We start from the raw sequence: 22,964 nt of genomic DNA on the forward strand, positions 1-22,964 counted from the left end.
CAAATGCCGGAACACACCCACCCCCCCCCCCCCCCCCCCCCCCAAAATGCCGGAACACACCACCACCCCCCAAATGCCGGAACACCACACACCCCCCCCCCCCCCCCCCCCAACGCCGGAACACACCACCACCCCCCCCCCAAATGCCGGAACACACCACCCCCCCGCCCTGCCCCGCCCCCCCCCCAAATGCCGGAACACACCACCACCACCCCCCCCCCCCCAATGCCGGAACACACCACCACCCCCCCCCCCCAAATGCCGGAACACACCACCACCCCCCCCCCAAATGCCGGAACACACCACCCATCCCCCCAAATGCCGGAACAACACCACCCCCCCCCCCCCAAATGCCGGAACACACCACCCCTCCCCCCAAATGCCGGAACACACCACCCCCCCCCCCCCCAAATGCCGGAACACACCACCCCCCCCCCCAAATGCCGGAACACACCACCCCCCCCCCCCAAATGCCGGAACACACCACCCCCCCCCCCCCAAATGCCGGAACACACCACCACCACCCCCCCAAATGCCGGAACACACCACCACCCCCCCAAAAGCCGGGTCTGTCTCTCTCCTCCTTATCCTCCAAAAGACGCCGGGTCTCACCACTTCCGCAGCTGGTGAAACTGACGCGTATCGCGTCAGTCAGCTGCTAGCCCCTCCGGGAACGGAGAATAGCGGCCTTAAAGAAGGCCCCGACGCCGGAGTCATTAACACCGATTTTTCTCGCAGGCAACCCGCGTTACGAAGGGCTACGGAGAATCCCACCCCTTATCTCTAAGTTTGAACCTTCCTTTGTCAGAGTATACATCAAGAAAGCAGCTTATGCTACATGAAGGAGCATAACACAACACATGCCACCAACTGGAAAGACACCAGCTTGTTGAAGGCTTTGTGGAGAGAGTGTCTATTCAGCCCACTAGCTCAGGTGGTAAATTATGGCATTCTTAATCGCAGAGTCATAGGCCCAGATTTCCACAACAATGGAGAGGTTCTCTGTTGTCACAAAAATGTGGGTCAGTGCCAATGTGGCAAAAGTCCAAGAATGGCAGGGAATTCTAAGTCCTGGCCTCAAAAAGAGAATTTCCTATTATCATGGATGCTGGATTGGAGTCAGACTGGGATTTGTCCATGCGCAATTTCCAGAGGAAACTGACCGTTTAAATCACCAAATGTCTCCGCTGAAGTGAAATTTTGATTGGTCAAGAGTGTGAAACGTGAGTGTGCAGATTGCACCAGCTAATGGGAGGTCTTACTTAATTATTTGGGGTTGTCAAGGTACCCCTTTGGATATGGTCCCAGGGCACCCTTTTGGAGAGGTATGGCACCTTTTATGAGCTGTTAAAGCACCTTTTGAGATTCTAAAAAATACTCGTGATTTTGCATAAACTCATTGGAACTGTTGCAGCTGTCACAGCTGCCATTGAGCTGTCAAGGAATATCAGGTGAGTTGGCATGGAGGTGGTAAGGGCAATGGGTGGTTGGCGGCATGGGTTAGTATGTTGACACTAAGTTGGTTTTGGAGCTGAAAAGGACTATAGGAATATGGGATGCATGAGGAGTGATGGCGGTTGGGCAGAGGGACATGGACTGGAACAGAAGGTACGTGGGGCTATGGGGTGTTTAGTAGAAGGGCATGGGTTGAAATAGAAACATAGGACTTGGGGATAGGGGTAGGCACTTGGGCCCTTCATGCCTGCTCCACCATTGAATAAGATCATGGCTGACCTAGGTGTTGCCTTAGCTCCACTTTCCTGTCTGAACCCCATAACCCTTGACTCACTTGTCTGCAAAAATCTATCCAATTCAGCCTTAAATAAATTTAAAGAGCCATCTTCTACTTCCTTCTGAGAAGAGAATTGCACACTCTAATGACCCTTCAAGAGAAAAAAGGGACTTTCTCTTTGTCTTAAAAGGGATTCTTAAACAATGGGTGCAATTCAGCTACCCCTATTGCACCCGACGTGGATCCGGTGGCAACGGGGGAATCATGCGAGAGCCCCAAATCCCACTATATGGCAGGCGTCAGGTTAATTGCAAGTCACCCAACTCACTCCGGCGCAATTTGGATTTCACCCTTGCTGGGTGAGATCCAGATCTGAATAGTTAAATGAGCCTAATGACTTAATTAAATAGCCAGACGTTGGATTCACCTGCCGCCCGGGAGTCAATGGCCACGCCTGGGATACCTTGCTAGGGTGGCGTTTATCACTGGTCCACACAAACACACAACATTCATAACAGCACCTGTGGGGTGTTCATTCAAGCCATTGGAGACCCCCGTGTGGTCAGGAACACGGCAGGATAGTATCTCTCTCTGAAGCACCATATGCTGCAATCTCTCTCCATTTAAATAATATATTGCTTTTCTATTCTTCATTATTAAATGGCGCCCCAGTCTCTCGACATCATGAGTGTCACCCTGCCCAGAGGGCCGGCACCTGGGGCCCTCCAATCCCCTGGGAGACCCACATGAGTGCTGTTCCGTCTCGTCCCCATTTGTGGAGACCAGGACTGAATGGCGCTCGCCCGAGATCTCCAAGGCTAGGGAGTTAGATCCTTTGCCTAGGTAGATCCTGAGAATGCTCACAAATTGGGACTAGCTGTCTCACTCTAATATGCAGATTTGCCAGTAAGTGATCACATCGCGACGTCTCACGAGATTGTGTTAAATCTCACGAGGCGTGGCATGCCGGGTTGTTCTTGGAAGAGGCATCTCCTGGCATCTTCCGGCCACGCCGCAGTGCTTTTCGGGCACAATGCAACCGATAGATCTTGCCCAAAGTTTTCACTCATGTTAGTTTGTGCGCTTGTAAACTAATTGACAGATTTCAACCAAACCTGATGGCCCAAGGAAGAGTTAATTTTTGACAAAGATGTGGATCTAGACCCTGGAATGTTTTTAAAGAATATGTTAACATAGGGAGATGGAGCAAATTGACTTTTTTTTAAATGTTGATTGTTTTAGCATGTTATTGTCTGTCTCAGCAGCTATCAAAATGAGAACAGAGTTTTAAAAGCAGGTTGTTGGATGTGGATCGCCCTGAAGCCTCCTAAGTGAGATAAAAACTCTTGACAAAAAGATTTATTTTCTCAGTTACAGAGAATCAGCCATACAGGGATCAAGGAAGAGCTGCATGATTACAATAACATTGGTTGGGAATCGCAATGTTAGGCAGTGCCGAGGCGTAGAATTGTAATGTGACGTTGTAGGACTCACACCTTGAGGCTATTTGCAATATATTCCGAACAATGCAGGGGAGAAAGCCACCGTTGTTGCTGGCGGCTTCAATGCTGCTTTTCTTGCCTGCTGTCACACTGTGAGAAGAAAAGGTCAAATTCCCTCAGACTTAATTTAGCGAGGCGGACGTATGCACTCTACTGAGTGCACTCTTCACTGTTTAAGAGCTGTGTCAGAAGCCCCATGAAGTGGCTGCACCCTCCAGGGCAGACATTCTTGCAGTTCCCTTAAAAAACTGTCCACTAGCAATGAAATTGGACTCTTCCATCCTCTGCTTTATTGTGCGGAATGTACGTGACACCTCTTTGTAGCTGGTGAAGTTGCAATGTATCTCTAACTTTCCCCCTATCAATGACAGGTCCTGGAGTTCAGGGTATTTATCCAGTTGAGTAAAGCTTGGAGAGGATTGTACCCCTCAATGCACACTCTTCACAGTTCCAGTACGTGCTCATACCAATTACACATTGTGATTTTTCAGGTGAAAACTACTTCAGTAGACCCACTGAAGTGCAAATTACTACACTGATGTACGGTTGTATGTTCCTTGATTGTGCACTTTCAGAAGGAATGAGTTCCTCTGAGATATCATCATCGTGCATGCCCCTCGATTCTTGCTTTTCATCCACAGGCCCTTGAAGAGAAAATAAACAATTATGGCAGAGTTATTACATTGACCACCATAGTTCAGTCATATATGATGTAAAATATGCATGTGTACAAAGATACTAATTCACCAGTTATCTGATGGAGAGGAATGCACCTGTGCCACTTTATCTCCTGTGTTTCCTCTTCTGTATCTGTGAACTCCACAATATGTGGGTAACTATCTCCAATTCTTTTCTTCTCCCTTGCATTTTGTGCTTTCTTAAAAGGCATGAAAGAATAAGCTTTTGACTGAAAGTTACATATTCACCCCTCAGTGCAGTGCTTTTTATGATGGTGATTATTAGACATACACATCACATTGCATTAGGATTCGGCTGAGTGGATGGATAATTGGGTAGGTTAGGAAATGAATAGAAAATTAGAAGTTGAGTGCTGGAAACTTAAGGATGTATGAGAAGTGGTTTGATGGTGCACTTGGGAGGATTAAGTTAAGTTAGGGGCGGGATGATTATCACAGGATGTCGGTTAATCAGCAATTTTATTCACTTTTCTTGACCCTCTTTGGTTATTAAACTACTTCCTGCACTGTTACCAAGATCAGGCCATACCATCCCTCCTGCTCCCCATCTCACTTACCTCCAATCATACCTTCCTGGTTAAAGCATCAAAGTATTATCCTCCCATTTGTGGGAAAAAAAATCTCTCTGTTGTTCCTTACTGCACCCAGCAGCCAAGTTGAGAGAATTGAATCAGGATGCTCTGCTTGCTCTTTGGTGAATTCATGTTAAGCGCCTCCTTGCTCCTCCAAATTCAAATTTTGCATTAATCGAATTGAGATTGTGTCATTCAGGTGCGCATCATGCTTATCGTGTACCGAAACCAAGATTGAAAATTGCAATTGTTCAATCCAATTTAAAATGAAGAATCCACCCTGCTAAATTTCTTTCTGCACACTCAATTCCGCCCTCACCACTTGGAACCCACCATTGCATTAATACCGGGACTAGCGATGGGCTGACCAGCCCATTTGAGTAATACAATCCAAGCAAGTAGGAATAGTAATTGCTCTCGTAACTTCAGTTTATACACAATGTGGAGATGCCGGCGTTGGACTGGAGTAAGCACAGTAAGAAGTCTTACAACACCAGGTTAATTCAGTTTATACATACAAACAAATTAAAGTTTAAACTTTGTTGGCATTTATAGACTGCAGCAGTGAAAATTTGATAAATGGGAGTAAGTTTATTCCTCGATCAAGATGTTGTGTTTAAAGTAGAATTGCATTTTAAATAAGCCCCAGGAGACCAAATTGCTGTTTTGGAATTGACTTTGAAGATTTCAGCCGTCTCTTATATTTAATATAGGACTTTCTTTCCCCAATTCTGTACAAAGTTGCTGACAGTTTCTTAGATATGGTTTCACATGTACTGATAACTCTCTGGTGTTAACTCGAGTGGTATTATTTGTTAACATATTTCACAGGGAGAATTTATGTTTTGCCAATACTGTTTAGGATAAGTATGTTTATGTGTAAGAGGTGTGTGTTTCTTTACCCTTAAGAGTAGATCCCAAATTAAATAATTTCAGCAGCAAGTTTTTTTGAGTTCAAAAACAGAGTACTCTCACGCACTTATCTCAATATCTCAATGATCCTTGGTCAGAGCCCCCAAATTGTTAATGTGATATCATTAAGGGCCAATAACATTTTGTTCAAAGTCGACAAAGTTCGTAATTTAGGACAGTTGCCCAGTGAAAGCTACGAGATTCCATAGGTTTAAAATAGGCAACAGTAAACTTCACTATACAAGGGCAGAAAGATGAAATAATTTAGATTCTCTGAGCGCGTGGTTCAACCAAACAATGTTTAGTGTCATTGTGAGTGTGTTTTGTGGGGTGTTTCTCACCGGCTTTTTGGGTGAGATCCACAATGGTATTCAACCTCACTTCATAATTTTTCTGGGCCTTGGGGAGTTTCTCCCCGGTCAGACCACACTGAAATTTTTTTCAACACTAGAAGCTGAACTTGCTGGGGAGACCGGCCCCTCAGAGATTGGGCCATCATTTTCAAAGGGTGCCCTGATCTCTAGATGAGCTTGAGGGTCCCCCTCACTCCCCACCCTTGAGCAATGTCACCTCCCGCAGACATGGGCATTCCCCACATCCCCCAAGTGAGGACACTCTGCTACAAGGTCATTTAGGGCTCTCACCTTTCTGGCATCCCGACCAGCCTTTCGAACTCCACCCATAACCCGTCCCCAACCTTAATGAAGCCCCTTCATACCCATTCTTCACCCCCCACCCTTCATAACCCCCTTTACCCCCTATTTCATGGGCATTGCCCCTTCAGGCCCAGACCCTTGGCAGTGCCACACTAGCCCTGCCACCCTGGCACCCAGCAGTGCCAAAGTGCCAGGCTGGCACTGTCAAGGTGTCCAAGTGCCAACGCGAGTGGTCCTGCAGGTGGCCACCACCCCACCCGCATTGCAATTCAGCCCCACACCGCGCAACACAAACCACCCCAAATCCTTGGATTTTCGGGGTCCCCTCCAACACGGTGTGACCTGCCCTGCCCCCAAAACAGAGCCCCTGAAATAAAGAGACCTTCCCCCTCCTCCCCCCCTCCCCCCAGAGACTTCCTAAATAAGGAACCCTTCCACAGCGACCCCCCAGAGACCCTCCTGAAAGGGACCCCTGTCAGGAAGCCTCCCAAAAAGGGACCTTTGCCAGGAAACCACCTAGAAGTGCGACCCCTATCAGGAAGCTCTCCCAAAAGAGGGACACCTGTCTGGAAGCTAGAGACCAGTCGAGATAGAGGCAATGAAACAAGAATTACTGCTTTAACACTCATCTGGGCATTACACCTGCTGGCTCAGACACAGGAAGTGCTACCTGTCAATTCCTGGAAAGAGAAAATCTGTCAGCTGGGTTTAAACCCCCTCAGATCTTTGGGCTGCAAGTCATTCATTCATTTCTCTTTGGTACTGATTTTACTCGGTTCTGATTGACAGCATCCTCACACACAGCTGTCAGCATTGTTCCATTCATTTCCTTCATGGTTGAGTAGCTCTGCAGTGCTCCAACCTCAATGTTTATAAACATCAAGCTTTGATTGACAGATCCTGGACCACTTCAAACAGAATTAAGTGCTTTCCAATCGCCTCCCTTCATGGTTGAGTAATTTTGAAGTGATCAGCTAAAAATTGACAGCATTTAACTCTGTGGGCAGGTCTTGCATTGTGGGGGGGAAGGCTAGCCCTGGGCTGGACCTTGGGGGCAAATCCCTTAAAAAGTTACCCCTTTGGCCCACCGTGAGGTCCACCTCTTCAGGGCCACATTTGTCAGGACCAGTAGTAATTCTCGCCCATGTGATTCCAGGCTCAGAAGTCCGAAGAATCATGCGGACATGGAGAATATGGGCCGGGATTTTACGGTCCCGTGCTGGGTCGTTAAATCGCCGGGGGGGCGCGAAAGAATTGACCGGAGTATCGATAGCAATCGCGCCCGCCGCCGCGCCGGTCGGGGGGCCTTTGAAAGTGCCTCACCGCCCACCCCCCCCCCCCCCCCCCCCCCGGGGGATTCTCCGTGCTCGACGGGCCAAGTGCCCACCGAGTTCCGCCGAGTCTTGCTGGCATGGGTTATGCATTTATGCATGGTCCTACCTGGCGGGACCTCGGAGTTCTGTCTGCAGTGGCTGCCCTGGTGAGGGAGCGGAGGGATCCGACTCCGGGCAGGGGGTGCGTCCACTGTGGCCAAGCCAGCAATCGGGACCTACCGATTGGCGGGCAGGCTAATTCCGGGGGGGGGGGCCTTTGTTCCTCCACGCCCCGCCCCTGTAGGGCTCTGCCATATTGCCCGGGGGCTGGCATGGAGACGGCAACGCAAGCGTGGTCTCGCACCGGCTGTGGCACGCATGCGCGGAGCCAGGCTGGCCATGGCGGACTGGCTTTCGGCACCGGAGCAGCACACAGCACTCCAGCGCCGTACTGGTCCCCTAGGAATGGGTAAGTGCCTGGGCTTGGAGGCCCGTTGATGCCGGCATCGCTCGTGCCGGCTTTGACGTCGGCATCAGCACTTGGCCCAGTTTCGGAGAATCCCAGCCATGGTGCCTGGCCCGTATTGGGTCTTAATGAGGTATTTGCATCCTCCTACTAGTGCAGGGCACGATCCTCGATCCTGCCGCCAGTGGTGGGCCGGATCGTCAGAAACGGATTGATGTCTGACACCGATCCCGTTTTCCTCACAACCACAAGATTTTCCATCTCATCGCTAGCTCCGCTACAGGCGCGCGAGGCAGAGAATTTCTCCCAATGAATACTTGCGAGCTATTCAATTGTTAAAAGCAGTGCAGCAAATCCTAATCTTGCCCTCGCAAGGCAATTATCATTGTTAATGGAATAGTGATCAAGAGCTTTAAACTTAGCTGATATATTTTCGCTACTAGCACTGTCGTGAAGTTCAGCCCAATTGTTACTGCTGAAATTAGAAAATTTAAAGAATATCTGAGACTGAATCTGGGACTTTTGGTGCAGTTTTAGTGCACTGGATGGTGCTTTTACCAAACTGTACCTCCGGGAAATCCAGTTGCACTCTTGCTATGACAACCATGTACTTGTAACAGCGTTGGACAAGTTCCGTGTTTTGCAGTTCCATAACTTAAGAACAGCAACCAGACAGAGACAACAATGTAATACATCAAAGATATATTGTTCCAGCTGTGATCCATTACATTTCAGCCATTGTGAGTTTGTAAGCGTTACCAATCCATTTCGGCCTGTGGTCAGTGCTGTACACAGGGTTCTTATAATCGGAAGGTTTCCCTGAAATTGTGCCTCGAGCCTTATTAATGTTAAGTAGGCAAGAAGGTGGCACCCGTTGCACATCCAGAGGTGCTTTTCTATTTGCGGAAAGTGAATATTGGTCCACTTGCTTCACTGGCAGTAGCTCAGTGATGAGATTGAGGTGAGGGGAAGCAGCAATGGAGAGATTGACGATTGAGTTGCTATGGAGCTGAGGAAACTATCCTGCTCCCACCGACTCCACAGGCATGTTAAAAAAATAGATACTTTTATTCAAAACTTAACTTTTGATGGTGGTTTCTGGTTAGGCCACCATGTTTGCTACATTATTACATGAAAAGCAGGCCTGACTCCTTCCTGTTCAATCCAAAGTAATTTCTGCAAGAGGGCATAAACCTGCCATTCAGTCCATCTACATTACACCAAGTTGGACTTTAACCTGGTATTGTAAGACTTCTTACTACCCATTATGAAGGGGAAGATTGGGCTCAATGTTTCCCTGCCAGTCCTGTAATTGGTTCTTTATGCTTCATTTTCCATCCAGAAACCAGGCAAAATGACAACCAATTTCTACCCCAGAAAATGGTGAATGCTAGAATTATTTATGAACTGTGAATTTAGTGCACCTAAAAATGAACAAAATACTGTCAATATTCCTTTTCTGGCTCTTTTAGAGCCTGGCATTGGTGAGTATTGAGCACTATTCAATTCTTATGCATTATCAGCCTGAGCCAGGGAATTTGTTCCTTGCAGTATTATATTTGGATCAAGAATTCTATTCAATCAAGGTTGGCTCAAATGACTTGAGTACACAACCATTGTATTATGCTGGAAGCACAATTGTATTCAGATTAGGATTAGTTTTTCCGAAGTCGATTGTTCAGGAAAAGGTTTTGTTATTCAGCAAACCAGCTGTAATTTGGCAGAGGAATGGGAACATTGTAATTTGATGTCTTTGCAGCAGCAGCTTCAGAATTTTGTGAGCAGCAATCACTCATGTTGATCAATGGCTAACCTCAGTCTTTCCTTCTTACTGCATGCAGGCCAGGAATACAACTTCCTCAAGATGGAACCTGGTGAAGTGAACTCCCTTGGGGAAGCATATGACTTTGACAGTATTATGCACTACGCTAGGAACACCTTCTCAAGGTTGGAGTCTAAGGTTACATCTCTTTGACTTTTACATTTTGTCAGCTGCTAATGTATAATAAAAACTTATCTCTGATTAATACTGGTTTGGAGCTCTGCTGCCTATACTGCATCATGAAATTATTCATTTTTCTGTCCACCCTTTTGAATCATTAAAAAAAATTCATTTATGGGATGTGGGCGTCGATGGCTGGGTCAACATGTATTGCCCCGGTAATTGTCCTCGAACTGGGTAGCTTGCTCGGCCATTTAAAAAAAAAATTAGAATACCCAATAAGTTTTTTTCCAATTAAGGGGCAATTTAGTGTGACCAATCCACCTAACCTGCACATCTTTGGGTTGTGGGGTGAGACCCACTCAGACACTGGGAGAATGTGCAAACTCTACACAGACAGTGACCCGGGGCCGGGATCGAACCCGGGTCCTCAGCGCCATCGGCAGCAGTGCTAACCACTGCACTGCGCCACCGTGCCACCCTTACTCAGCCATTTCTGAGGGCATTTAAGAATCTACCACATTGTTGTGGATCTGCAATTGCATGTAGGCCAGACCGGTAAGGATGGCAGATTCCCTCCCTGAACGGCACTGGTGAGCGAGATGGGCATTTCTGACAATCGACTCATGGTCATCATTAAACTTTCAATTTTGGATTTTTATTCAATTCAAGTTTCACTTTGTGATGGGATTCAAACCCAGATCCCCAGAGCATTGCACTGGATCTCTGGATTACTAGTCCAGTGAAAATACCACCGCACTGCTGTCTCCCCTTTGATGTTGTGCATGAAACTAATGATGATTGTGTAGGAGATCAGGAGACCAGGATGGGTAATTGTTTATAAAGCACGTTTATTAACTACAGGATTAAAATTTTCTGAAAACAAATAAACATACTTGGGAGGTCCTCGTGTGTCAGACAGGATAACTTCGACATGGAACCAATTTCAGGGTCAAAAGCAATCTAGCATGTGTGAAATATTTCAAGAATAGATGAAATTGGAGCAGAAGAAGTATGTAGTTATAAACAATCCATGTTCCTGATAAGTGCTGAGTTGGGTGGTTTCAGATAAATTACACCTGGGGTGTACAATTAGTCTCAGTACTCCTCAACTTGAATGGTAAAATCTATTTCTGATTGTCATTCAATGATTCATGCTGGAAAGTGCACATTTTCTGGCCCAGAACTGACCATACTAGAGCCATCTGTAGAATTTCCAATGCTCTTTGTGTTAAATCAGCTAACTGCTCATAATACATTAATGGTCCACTACACTCACTATGTTTGCACACTGAATCATTGCGGGTGCCATCAGTATTTGCTTATTTAAAATTATTAATGGGAGATCATTTGGAGTGGAATGGCAGAGCTCAAATATGTAAAGATTGAAGTCCAGAGTTTAAAAATTGGCACTCCCCAGTCGTAGCTTTTCAGGATAAGGAATGCAGAGCAGGAATTTGGGAATGAGACCATTGCACCTCGCATGAGTTTCTTCTGTCTATTAAAACTAATTGATAGAAAACTGTGGGATGCAATGACCTCTGCACTCAATATGTACTGTTACCATGCAAAGTTGTACTCCAGGAACACAAACTCATAAATCTATGTCTTAACAGTGCTGTAGAACCGATTTCTTATTTAGTTATTTTAATCTTTACACGGTAGTGGTCAAAAACAAAGTGTTCTTTCATGTTTAATAAAATAGTGGGTAGGATTGACTGGCCATTTGCTAGCAACCCCGTCAGCAGATTTCTCAGTTGTGTAGGGTGTTTTCAATGGGAAATTGCAAATTGACAAACGGCGGGAGTAGAGAATCCCGCTGCCAGCCAAAGGCGCAGCCAATTTCTCCGTCGTCCCTAGCAGAGGTAACAGGGCAGACTTACAATGGAGAATCCCGCCCAGTGTGTTAATTCAGGTCCGACCAGGTAGACTTCTTTTTGGAATTTATTTTTCTGGTCCTGTGCATTGTAATATTTCTGTGTTCCAAACCTGTGATGAGTTTGCGGAAACGTCTTTCAGAACATGAAGAGAATTTGTAGAGATGTAGGTTATTGCTGAAAAAGTGTGCTGTTATCCATAGCTTTCTTATTTTTCCAATTAAAGGGCAATTTAGCATGGCCATTCCACCTACTGTGCACATCTTTTGGGTTGTGGGGGTGAGACCAACGCAGCCACTAGGAGAATGTGCAAACTCTACACAGACAGTGACTCAGGGCCAGATTGAACCCGGGTCATCAGTGCCGTGAAGCAGTAATGCTAACCACTGTGCCACTGTGCTTTGACTAAGGGTTATCTGGGCTCGAAATGTTAGCTTGTTTCTCTCCCTACACATGCTGCCAGACCTGCTGAGATTTTCCAGCATTTTCTCTTTGGTCACTGTGCCACCGTGCTGCCCTAGTTTTCTGGTACTGTGATTTCAAATTTAGGTGTGTGATGATAAATATTTTTGATCTTTGTTTATTGTTTTGATTGCCAATTTATTTCTTTCAATCCTTTGCTGTAGGATTAACCCTCCAGATCTTGGCCAAAATGGCCATTATACAAGTGTGAGCTGTAGTAGTTAACGATCAGTTAACTTTTTGACATCTTATCTGAGCCTGATTCTCTCCGTATCCAAAATCTACTCATACACATATCCAGCATGGCGGGTGGGCAGTGATCAAAAGCAGGAGCCCTGGTACACCAAGACTCCTTTGGCAGCGCCTTATAGAATAGATAGAACAGTACAGCACAGAACAGGCCCTTCGGACCTCGATGTTGTGCCGAGCAATGATCACCCTACTCAAACCCACGTATCCACACTATACCCGTAACCCAACAACCCCACAACCTTACTTTTTTTAAGGACACTACGGGCAATTTAGCATGGCCAATCCACCTAACCCGCACATCTTTGGACTGTGGGAGGAAACCGGAGCACCCGGAGGAAACCCACGCACACACGGGGAGGACGTGCAGACTCCGCACAGACAGTGACCCAGCCGGGAACCAAACCTGGGACCCTGGAGCTGTGAAGCATTTATGCGAACCACCATGCTACCGTGCTGCCTTCCAAACCTGCAAACTCTACCACTGACAAGGACAAGGGCAGCACATGATTTGGAACGCCATCACATGCAAATTCCCCTCCAAGTTACACACCATCTTAAGTTTGAACTATATCGCTGTTCCTTTGCTGTTGCTGGGTCAAAATCCAGGGGTGAAATTCTCCGACCCCCGCAGGAAAATCCCGCCCCCACTGTGGCAGAAATTCTCCGCCACCCGGGAATTGGCGGGGGCGGGAATCGCGCCACGTCGAGCGGCGAGCCCCCTGCGGCGATTCTCCGGCCCGCGATGGGCCGAAGTCCCGCCGCTGGGAGGCCTCTCCCGCCGCCGAGGTTTGAACCACCTCTGGTGGCGGCGGGATTGGCGGCGCGAGCGGGCCCCCGGGGTCCTGGGGTGGGCGCGGGAGAGGCCTCCCCCACGGTGGCCAGGCCCGCAATCGGGGCCCACCGATCGGTGGGCAGGCCAGTGCCGTGGGGGCACTCTTTCTCTTCCGCCGCTGCCACGGCCTCCGCCATGGCTGAGGCAGAAGAGAATCCCCCAGCGTGCATGCGCCGGTGGTGACGTCAGCAGCAGCTGCTGCTGACGTCACCACCAGCGCATGCACGAACCGGCGAAGGCCTTTCGGCCAGCCCCGGCGCCGGGCCTGAAAGGCCGCTGGTGCTGGTTTTCGCACCAGTCGACGTGGTGCCAACTGCTCCAGTGCAGACCTAGCCCCCAAAGGTGCGGAGAATTCCGGAGAATTGGGGAGGCCCGACGCCGGAGTGGTTGACACCACTCCCCTACGCCGGGACCCCCCGCCGTGTAGGGGAGAATCCCGCCCCTGGTACGTCCTTCCTGACAGCACCTTGGGTGTTCTTACAACACATAGATGTTCATAGACTCCATACAGTGCAGCAGTGGGCCATTCAGCACATCGAGTCTGCACCGACCCTCTTTCAAGCTCATTTCCTGCCTCATCTCATTAACCCTTTACCTAACCTACACACCTTTGGACTGTGGGAGACAGCATTGACAACCCTGGCATTGTGAAACAGCAATGCTAACCACTGTGCCACCATGCCATTGTGGACTGCAGCAGTTCAAGAAGGTTCACTAATACCTACTCAAGGGTAATTAGGGATGGGCAATAAATCCCACATTCTCTGAACCAATATTTTAAACAATCCCATTCCAAATCCTTTTTCCTGTCATGCTGAGTTCAGCTAACTCACAGACCAAATATTGAACTTGAAGCTTTATTCTTTGCTAAATTTACACTCCCACAAGTCCTGAAATACGTGCTTTTAGGCGAATTGAACTATGTTACCGTTTGACATTCTGAAATAAATTTACACTATGTTACTGTTTGACACTCTGAAATAATATCTCATTTGGCTAGATGGCTGGTTCATGATGCAGAGCAACGCCAACAACGCGGTAAATTCCTGTACCAGCTGAGGTTATTCATGAAAGCCCCGCCTTCTCAACCTTGCTCCTTGCCTTAGGTTAAATCACCACCAGCCAGCTCTCAAAGGAGAGAGTGGCCGATGGTCCACTGCGACTGTGATGACATTTACAATTTACATCTGCGCCTATCCTTCATACGAAAAATTGCAAAAAATAGAAACTCACCCCCTGCATCTGCATCCCCCATCCACCCCACACCACCCACAAGTGGACTAAACTGACAGTATTGTCTTACTAAGTGACAATTCTTTCTTTTTCTTAGAGGAATGTTTCTGGACACCATTCTCCCTGGACGTGATGAAAATGGCATAAGACCTGCCATTGGCCAACGCGCACGTTTAAGTAAAGGAGACATTGCACAGGCAAGAAAGCTGTATAGATGTCCAGGTATTATGCTGCACACATGGGGATTGGGTGTACATTTCAAGGATATAATTAAGACATAAATTATAGCAAAATATAACTCAGTGATATGGCATTAATGAAACAAAGCATTAGAAATTAGTATTATTGCAATGATGATGTGAATCATCATACACCGAGAATGTGGTTTATGTTATTGACTGTCATCAAATTGTGAGGGAAGGCAAATCCCAAATATGTTACATTGCATCAATTGTAGAGCACAACAAATGGCTGGATCATACTCAATTTGCAAAGTGCTCAACCTTAGCTCTTTTTGATTCTCCTGCCCTCCGGGTTCTTTGTTTAGAATCAGTCTTTCTCAGTCTTTTAACAAACTCTCAGCTGTCGTGACTTATACTAAGAAGCCAAGGACCTGATTAGATTCAGCCACACACCCATCTGGTGAGAGCTTCACAACTGTATATGATGTATTTGTTTTTCCAAGTGAGGCAGCCGAAGTCATGTTTGAAGCAGAAAGTATCCTGCCACTATCACATCAAAGCAAACTGATTTTGGGTAAGCAGTGACTTAAAACTGATGTGACAACCCAAGTTCCACATGTCAGTCTGGTGATCAAACACATGCAAAACAGACCAGGCAGAAACAATAGTTTGCTTTTACACAGGATGCAGTAAAACACTAGCTTAAAGCCACATAGTGTGTGATATACAATGTAGTATGATCAGGCTCCAGTTCTATTCATTCAAATGAAGTTATCCTGTTTCTGGCTCCCCTCCCTTGCCTAACGGTAAATGTTGCTTAATACTTTATCATTAAGACAGTGATCCTTTAAAATATGAAAAATAAATTCAAGATGCACAACAGAAAGCTGTTGACAAAAGTCTAAGAGGTAAAATCCAGTCTTCAAAAGTCTGAATCTGCATTATTTTCTTTCGTGCTGCTCTACCCTTTTCCGATGAACTCATCCACTGGATCCAAGTGGGACAAGTATGTAAGGAGCTACTAGTTATGTCACCAATAATACAAACATCTATTGAAAGTCAGTTAGAAAATATTAACGTGTAATTGAAAATTTTTAAAATCCATTACTTTGAACCATATAAACACTGTTGAATCTTGTTGTAGCATTGAGTTTCCCGAAAGTGGGACCAGAAGTGCATGGGACTTCTGCTCATAGGTCTGATGGTTAGTTACATGCAGTCACGCAGCGACCAGTCGATTACATGTTCATAGACAAAGTGCCGAGCGAATTGTGTGGTGAGGTGGACAGGAGGTCGCCGACCCTGCCATGACCTCACAGGTTGAAGGTACAGGCACGCTATTTAAAGGGCACTTTGAGAGTACAAGAGAAACTAGAACCTTCTGGTATATTCCCGCCTTTTCCCACTGACTACCACCACCACCCTGGATAACCTTAACTGTTGCTTCACCTTCTATTCTGGAGTGATGTCTCAGAGCAAACAAGTTGCAACACGGTTTAGTGATGCCTCCCTTGGTTTTCCTGGAGTCCATCCAGGAATGGTGAGAAGTCCTGTTTCCCCCTTACATCAGGAGGAAGTCCTGAGCTGAGAACTTAAGGAACCCTACGCTTTGCATTGGGCACTGCTTGGTCTCCAGCCACCCCACTACTGTCATCTCTATCCCCTTGACCTGTATTCCAGACACCTCTTTGTGTTGCAGCTATGTCCTTGCACACTTCCACATTGAGGCTTGCACTTGAAGCCATCAACTTGCACCCTTCCTCAGTCATCTGTGACCTGCCCTCCACCACCCTTAAGCTCCACTCCATCACCTCTCTGGCCTCTGTTTGCTTTACTCACTTGACCTCAATACTGATCTTCCCTTTATAACCCTGGATCTCCTCACAATCCTGTTTCAACCCCCATTTGTATATATTGGGGTGAAATTCTCTGTTTAGGTGTTTACACTGGGACTGAATTGCATGTGGTTCATGTTCCCGTTGGAGGCACTATTTCTGGAGCAATTCAGGACATGCTAACAGTGAGCACTCGGCTGTTGTGAATTCCAAGCAATTCCCGGCCCAGTGGGAGTTCTGGCTGCTAGAATTAGCGCCAAAGAACCCGACAGCTGGAGCAGTTTTTAAGTGCTCCACTTACCACACGCTCACTGCAGCCACCAAGATAGCTCAGAGAGTACCTACACCCCGAGGTTGGGAGTCCGAGCTGGACCCATAGCTCCATGCCAGCGAGAAGCGGAGGGGGACACCCTCTTCCCCAGCATGTACCGCAGACTCAGCCTGCCCTCCTGAATGCTGCCTGAGAGCTAGTGGCAGAGGCAGTCAGCACTGCCAGTTTCACCTGAAGGAGATGCCTGGTGATCCGGAGGGGTGGGAGGTCACTTGTGAGTCCTCTGTCCTGAGAGGGGCAAGGAACCAGGGAGGGTTCCGTAGGCCGCGGTGCAGGTGTCCTCTGGTTGGGCTGAGCTCTGTTGATCCCTTCTTCCTCTGAAATGGGGTATCACTTCTGAGGAGTATCAACGTTTGGTGGGCTCCTAACTGAGCTTGGCCCTTGACTATAGAGATAGCGTATGAGGGTGTCCAGAGGGGTGGTTTGCATGGGCTCACTGATGATGGGGGACCTTCTGAGCATGTAAAGAACACAGGAAGCACTCACCAGTGCGAGCAGCCAGGAGTCTGTAAAGAACACCAAAGCACTGCGTTTAAAAGACAGACTGCGACTTCCGGTGGCGGCGATGACGTTGGAAGCTGCACATTTGGGAGCTCCCGTTTTAAACTGACTTTTTCGGCTCTTTTTAGAGCCCAAAACGGAAATTTTTTGACGTCTCCCGGTGGGAGAAGGTGTGCTAATCGACTTTCCCCGCAGTCCATGACTCGAACTCGGAGTGGAAAGGGGGAAAAAATGGCAGCAGCTCCCCAGAAAAAACGGGGGAAGGAATCCAAGATGGCGGCCGGCAGAGCTCCAGAGGATTGGAAGCAGTGGGCTCTGGAGCAACAAGCTGCTCTCCTGCGCTGTTTTGCAGACTTCAAGGCTGAGGTACTGAGCTCTCTGCAGGAAATGAACAGAAGGCTCTCGGAGATTCAGACGACCCAGGGTGCTGCCATCAAGGAGTTGCAGACGCAGGCCACTGAACGAGAGGAGGAGGCCGGGATCCTCGTGAGTAAGGTGGAGGGACACGAGGCACTCCACAAGAAGTGGCAGGAACGCTTTGAGGAGCTTGATCACCGCATGAGGCAGAATAATCTGCGGATCTTGGGCCTTGCAGAGGGGCTGGAGGGGTCGGACCTGACAACCTACGTGGCTACGATGCTGAACTCGCTAGTGGGGGCCGGGTCTTTCCATCTGCCCTTTGAGCTGGAGGGAGCACACAGAGTACTGGCCAGGAGGCCTAAGGAGAATGAACCTCCGTGTGCGGTGCTGGTGAGGTTCCACCGGTTCAGTGATCAGTGTGTGCTGCGCTGGGCCAAGAAGGTGAAGAGCAGCAATTGGGAGAATGGGGTAGTACGGATCTACCAGGATTGGAGTGCGGAGGTGGCTAAGCGGCGGTCCGGGTTTAATCGGATGAAAGAGGTGCTTTACAAGAAAAAGATAATGCTCGGAATGTTGCAGCCTGCGCGCCTGTGGGTAACTTATTCGGACCGGCATTATTATTTCGATTCCCCGGAGTAGGCGTGGGCCTTCGTGCGGACGAAGAAACTGGACTTGAACTAGGTGTTGGGGCTTATGGGGTCAGTTGTAATACTTTATTGCTGGATTCTGCTGTTGCTGTGTTTTCTTTTTTTGTACTTTTGCAATTTTGATATGGTTATTTATGGGGGTGTTGTTCTGTTATGTTTTTTTGCTGTGGGGCATTGTTTGAGTTTTGTATCTTGCGGGGAGGGTTGGGGGGGGTTTGTTGTATTCTATGTCGGGTTGGGGGTATGGAGTGGGGCTGGTATTTGGGAGTGGCATCAGAAGGGTGTGGTGGGGCAGTGCGAAAGCGCGGGCTTTCCTCTGGTTTCCCGCGATGTGGGGCTGGGGGGTGGAGATGATGACGGGGGGAGGCGGGGCCTTAACTGGTTCTTCCCCGCGCTGGAGCGGTGCCTGGAGGAGGGATAGATTGGGGGATGATCCCACTTTGGGAGGGGTCGGGTTATTGGCGGGAGTTCCCGGGGTCAGCAGAAGTTAGCTGACCCACGGAAGTACAATGGAGGACGGTTCGCGGCTAAGAGGGTTCCTAGCCTAGGGGGGAAGGGAGGAGGGGGAAAGGGGAATACCGGGTTGCTGCTGGTAGGGTCAGGAAGGAGCTGGTGGGGGCTGGGGGGACAGAGGTGAGGTGTTGTCGCTGTGGGGACTGGGTCGGGGAGGGGGTGCTGGCCTGGGGCGGGCAGTCGACGGGCTATGGCTAGTTGACGGGGAGGGTGGCGGGATGCCCTCTGATTCGGTTGGTCACCTGGAATGCGAGAGGATTGAATGGGCCGGTGAAGCGGTCGAGGGTACTTGCTCATCTGAAGGGGCTAAAGGCAGATGTGGCAATGCTTCAGGAGACCCACCTGAAGGTGGCGGACCAGGTCCGTCTGAGGAAGGGATGGGTGGGGCAGGTTTTCCACTCTGGGTTGGATGTGAAGAACCGGGGAGTGGCGATTCTGGTGGGGAAAAATGTGTCGTTTGAGGCATCGGAGGTGGTGGCGGATAAGGGGGGTAGGTATGTTATGGTTAGGGGCAGGCTACAAGGCGAGAAGGTGGTACTTGCTAGTGTGTATGCCCCAAATTGGGACGATGCGGGCTTTATGAGGCGTATGTTGGGACGGGTCCCGGATCTGGAGGCGGGAGGTCTGATCATGGGGGGGGGGGGGGACTTCAATACGGTGTTGGATCCTTCACTGGATCGGTCCAGCTCTAGGACGGGTAGGAGGCCGGCGGCGGCCAAGGTACTGAGAGGGTTTATGGACCAGATGGGTGGGGTGGATCCATGGAGGTTTGTGAGGCCAAGGGCACGGGAGTACTCTTTCTTCTCCCACGTACATAGGGTTTATTCTCGGATAGACTTCTTCGTGGTGAGTAGGGGACTAATTCTGAGAGTGGAGGAGGCCGAGTATTCGGCCATTGCAATCTCCGACCACGCATTGGATAGAGTTGGAGATGGGGGAGGTGCGGGACCAGTGCCCGTTGTGGCGGTTGGATGTGGGGTTGTTGGCGAAGGAGGAGGTGTGTAGGAGGGTCCGGGCAAGTATTGAGGGGTACCTCGAGGTGAATGATATGGGGGAGGTTCAGGTGGGGGTGGTCTGGGAGGCCCTGAGGCAGTGATTCGTAGGGAGCTGATATCCATCCGGGCACCCAGGGAGAGGAGTGAGAGGGATAGACTGGTGGGAAAGATGCTGGAGGTAGACAGGAGATACGCAGAGGCACCATAGGAGGGACTGTTGGGGGAGAGCCGCAGCCTGCAGGCTAAATTTGATTTGCTGACCACTAGAAAGGCGGAGGCATGGTGGAGGAAGGCACAAGGGGCAGTGTACGAACATGGTGAAAAGGCGAGCAGGATGCTGGCTCATCAGCTCCGCAAGCGGGATGCGGCTAAGGAAATTGCTGGAGTGAGAGACAAGAGTGGGAATGTGGTGCGGAAGGGGGTACAGGTGAATGAGGTCTTCAAGGACTTTTACGGGGAACTGTACCGGTCGGAGCCAACGGGGGAGAGGAGGGGAATGGAGAGGTTCCTCGACGGGCTTTCTTTCCCGAAGGTGCAGGAGGAGCAGGTGAAGGGGTTGGGTGCGCCGATTGAGCTGGAGGAGCTAGTTAAGGGGATCGGGCAGATGCAGTCAGATGGGTTCCCGGTGGAATTTTATAAAAAGTTTGTGGACCTAGTGGGCCCCTTGCTGGTCAGACACTTAATGAAGCGTGGGAAGGGGGTACTTTGCCCCCGACGATGTTGCGGGCGCTGATCTCGTTAATTTTAAAGAGGGACAAGGACCCCCAGCAGTGTGGTTCATACAGGCCCATATCTCTCCTCAACGTAGATGCCAAGGTGCTGGCAAAAATCCTGGCCACCAGGATAGAGGACTGTGTGCCAGGGGTTGTACACGAGACCAGACAGGTTTTGTGAAGGGAAGGCAGCTGAACACGAATGTGCGGAGATTGTTGAATGTCATCATGATGCCGGCGATTGAGGGGAAGGCAGAGATAGTGGTGGCGCTGGATGCGGAGAAGGCCTTCGATAGAGTGGAGTGGGGGTACTTATGGGAGGTGTTGGGGAGGTTTGGATTTGGTGAAGGGTGAAGGCTGCTATATGAGGCCCCAATGGCGTGCGTGGCCACGAATGGGAGGAGGTCGGAGTACTTCTGGCTTTACCGAGGGACCAGGCAGGGTTGCCCCCTGTCCCCCTTGCTGTTTGCACTGGCAATCGAGCCGCTGGCAATGGCGTTGAGGGATTCAGAGAGATGGAGAGGTTTGGTGCGAATGGGGAGGAACATAGGGTGTCGTTGTATGCCGATGACCTGTTACTGTATGTGGTGGACCCGGTGGGAGGGATGCCGGGGGTGATGGAGCTGCTCGCTGAGTTTGGGACCTTTTCAGGTTATAAACTAAATTTAGGCAAGAGTGAGGTGTTTGTGGTGCACCCTGGAGACCAGGAGGAAGGAATTGGTAGGCTCCCGCTTAGGCGGGCAGGGGAGAGCTTTAGGTACCTGGGGGTGCAGGTGGCCAGGGACTGGGGGACTCTTCACAAACATAATTTCACCAGACTTGTAGATCAGATGGAGGAGGAGTTCAAGAGGTGGGACATGCTGCCATTGTCATTGGCGGGGAGGGTGCAGTCCGTCAAAATGACGGTGCTTCTGAGGTTCTTGTTCCTCTTTCAGTGCCTGCCCATCTTTATCCCCAGGGCCTTCTTTAGGAGAGTGACTAGCAGTATTTTGAGCTTTGTGTGAGCACATGGGACTCCGAGAGTGAAGAGGGTGTGCCTGGAGCGAGGGAGGGATAGAGGCGGGCTGGCACTGCCCAACCTTTTGGGGTACTATTGGGCGGCCAATGTATCAATGGTGCGTAAATAGATGATGGAGGGGGGAGGGGCGGCGTGGAAAAGAATGGAGATGGCGTCATGTAGAGGTACGAGCCTGGGTGCCATGGTAACGGCGCCATTGCCGCTCTCCCCTAAGAGGTTTACCACGAGCCCGGTGGTGGCAGCGACCCTAAGAATCTGGGGACAGTGGAGACGGCATAGGGGGGAAACAGGGGGCTCGATGGAGGCTACATTGGGTGGCAATCATCGGTTCATCCCAGGGAACAGGGATGGGGGATTTAGGGGGTGGCAAAGGGTGGGCATCAGTAAATTGAGGGACCTGTTTATTGGCGGGAGGTTTGTGGGCCTGGGGGAACTGGAAGATAAATTTAGGCTTCCCCAAGGGAACATGTTCAGATACTTGCAGGTAAAGGCGTTTGCTAGGTGACAGGTAGAGGGATTCCCTTTGCTGCCCTCGAGGGGGATGATGGACAGAGTGCTTTCAGGGATGTGGGTCGGAGAGGGGAAGGTGGCTGACATTTATAAGGTAATGCAGGAGGTGGAGGAGTCGTCAGTGGAGGAGCTGAAGGCTAAATGGGAGGAGGAAGTCGGGGAGCAGATAGAGGACGGGACTTGGGCGGATGCCTTGGAGAGAGTCAACTCTTCCTCCTCATGTGCGAGGCTTAGTCTCATCCAATTTAAGGTGCTGCACCGGGCCCACATGTCCGGGACTAGGATGAGTAGGTTCTTTGGGGGTGAGGACAGGTGCACCAGATGTTCGGGGAATCCAGCGAACCATGCCCATATGTTCTGGGCATGCCCAGCACTGGAAGAATTCTGGAAGGGGGTGACGGGGACGGTGTCGAGGGTGGTTGGATCCAGGGTCAAACCAGGGTGGGGACACGCGATTTTTGGAGTTGCGGTGGAGCCGGGAGTGCAGGAGGCGAAAGAGGTCGGTGTCCTGGCCTTTGCGTCCCTAGTAGCCCGGCGGAGGATCTTGCTGCAGTGGAAAGATGTGAGGCCCCCAAGTGTGGAGACCTGGATCAGCGACATGGCGGGATTTATACAATTGGAGAGGGTCAAATTTGCCCTGAGAGGATCAATACAAGGGTTCTATAAACGATGGCAGCCTTTTCTGGACATCCTGGCTCAAAGATCGGTATCTTGGTCAATAGCAGCAGCAAACCGGGGAGCGGGGGGGGGGGGAATTCCTTATTGTAGTTTCTATTATGTAACTTAATATTGTGTTAATTTGCGTTGTTATTAATATGCTGTGTTGTTCATGGAGGTGGGGCGAATGTTTATGATTGCTAATATTGTTATTTTTGGTATTTTATTATGGTTCGTTGTTGTATAAATTCAA

The 22,964-nt window shown here is 49.4% G+C and overlaps 1 protein-coding gene across 3 annotated transcripts in view; it reads left to right on the forward strand.

Moving 5' to 3' along the window:
- Nucleotides 1-22,964, forward strand: part of LOC119963269 (tolloid-like protein 1) — a 484,046-nt gene that overhangs the window by 252,804 nt on the left and 208,278 nt on the right. For all 3 annotated transcript variants that reach the window (XM_038792118.1, XM_038792119.1, XM_038792120.1), the window contains 2 exons: nt 9,693-9,798; nt 14,547-14,671. In XM_038792118.1, coding sequence (XP_038648046.1) covers nt 9,693-9,798; nt 14,547-14,671 — 231 coding nt within the window. The remainder of the gene's footprint in view (nt 1-9,692; nt 9,799-14,546; nt 14,672-22,964) is intronic.

This window comes from Scyliorhinus canicula, chromosome 3 (genome assembly GCF_902713615.1).
Source record: "Scyliorhinus canicula chromosome 3, sScyCan1.1, whole genome shotgun sequence".
Taxonomy (NCBI): Eukaryota; Metazoa; Chordata; class Chondrichthyes; order Carcharhiniformes; family Scyliorhinidae; genus Scyliorhinus; species Scyliorhinus canicula.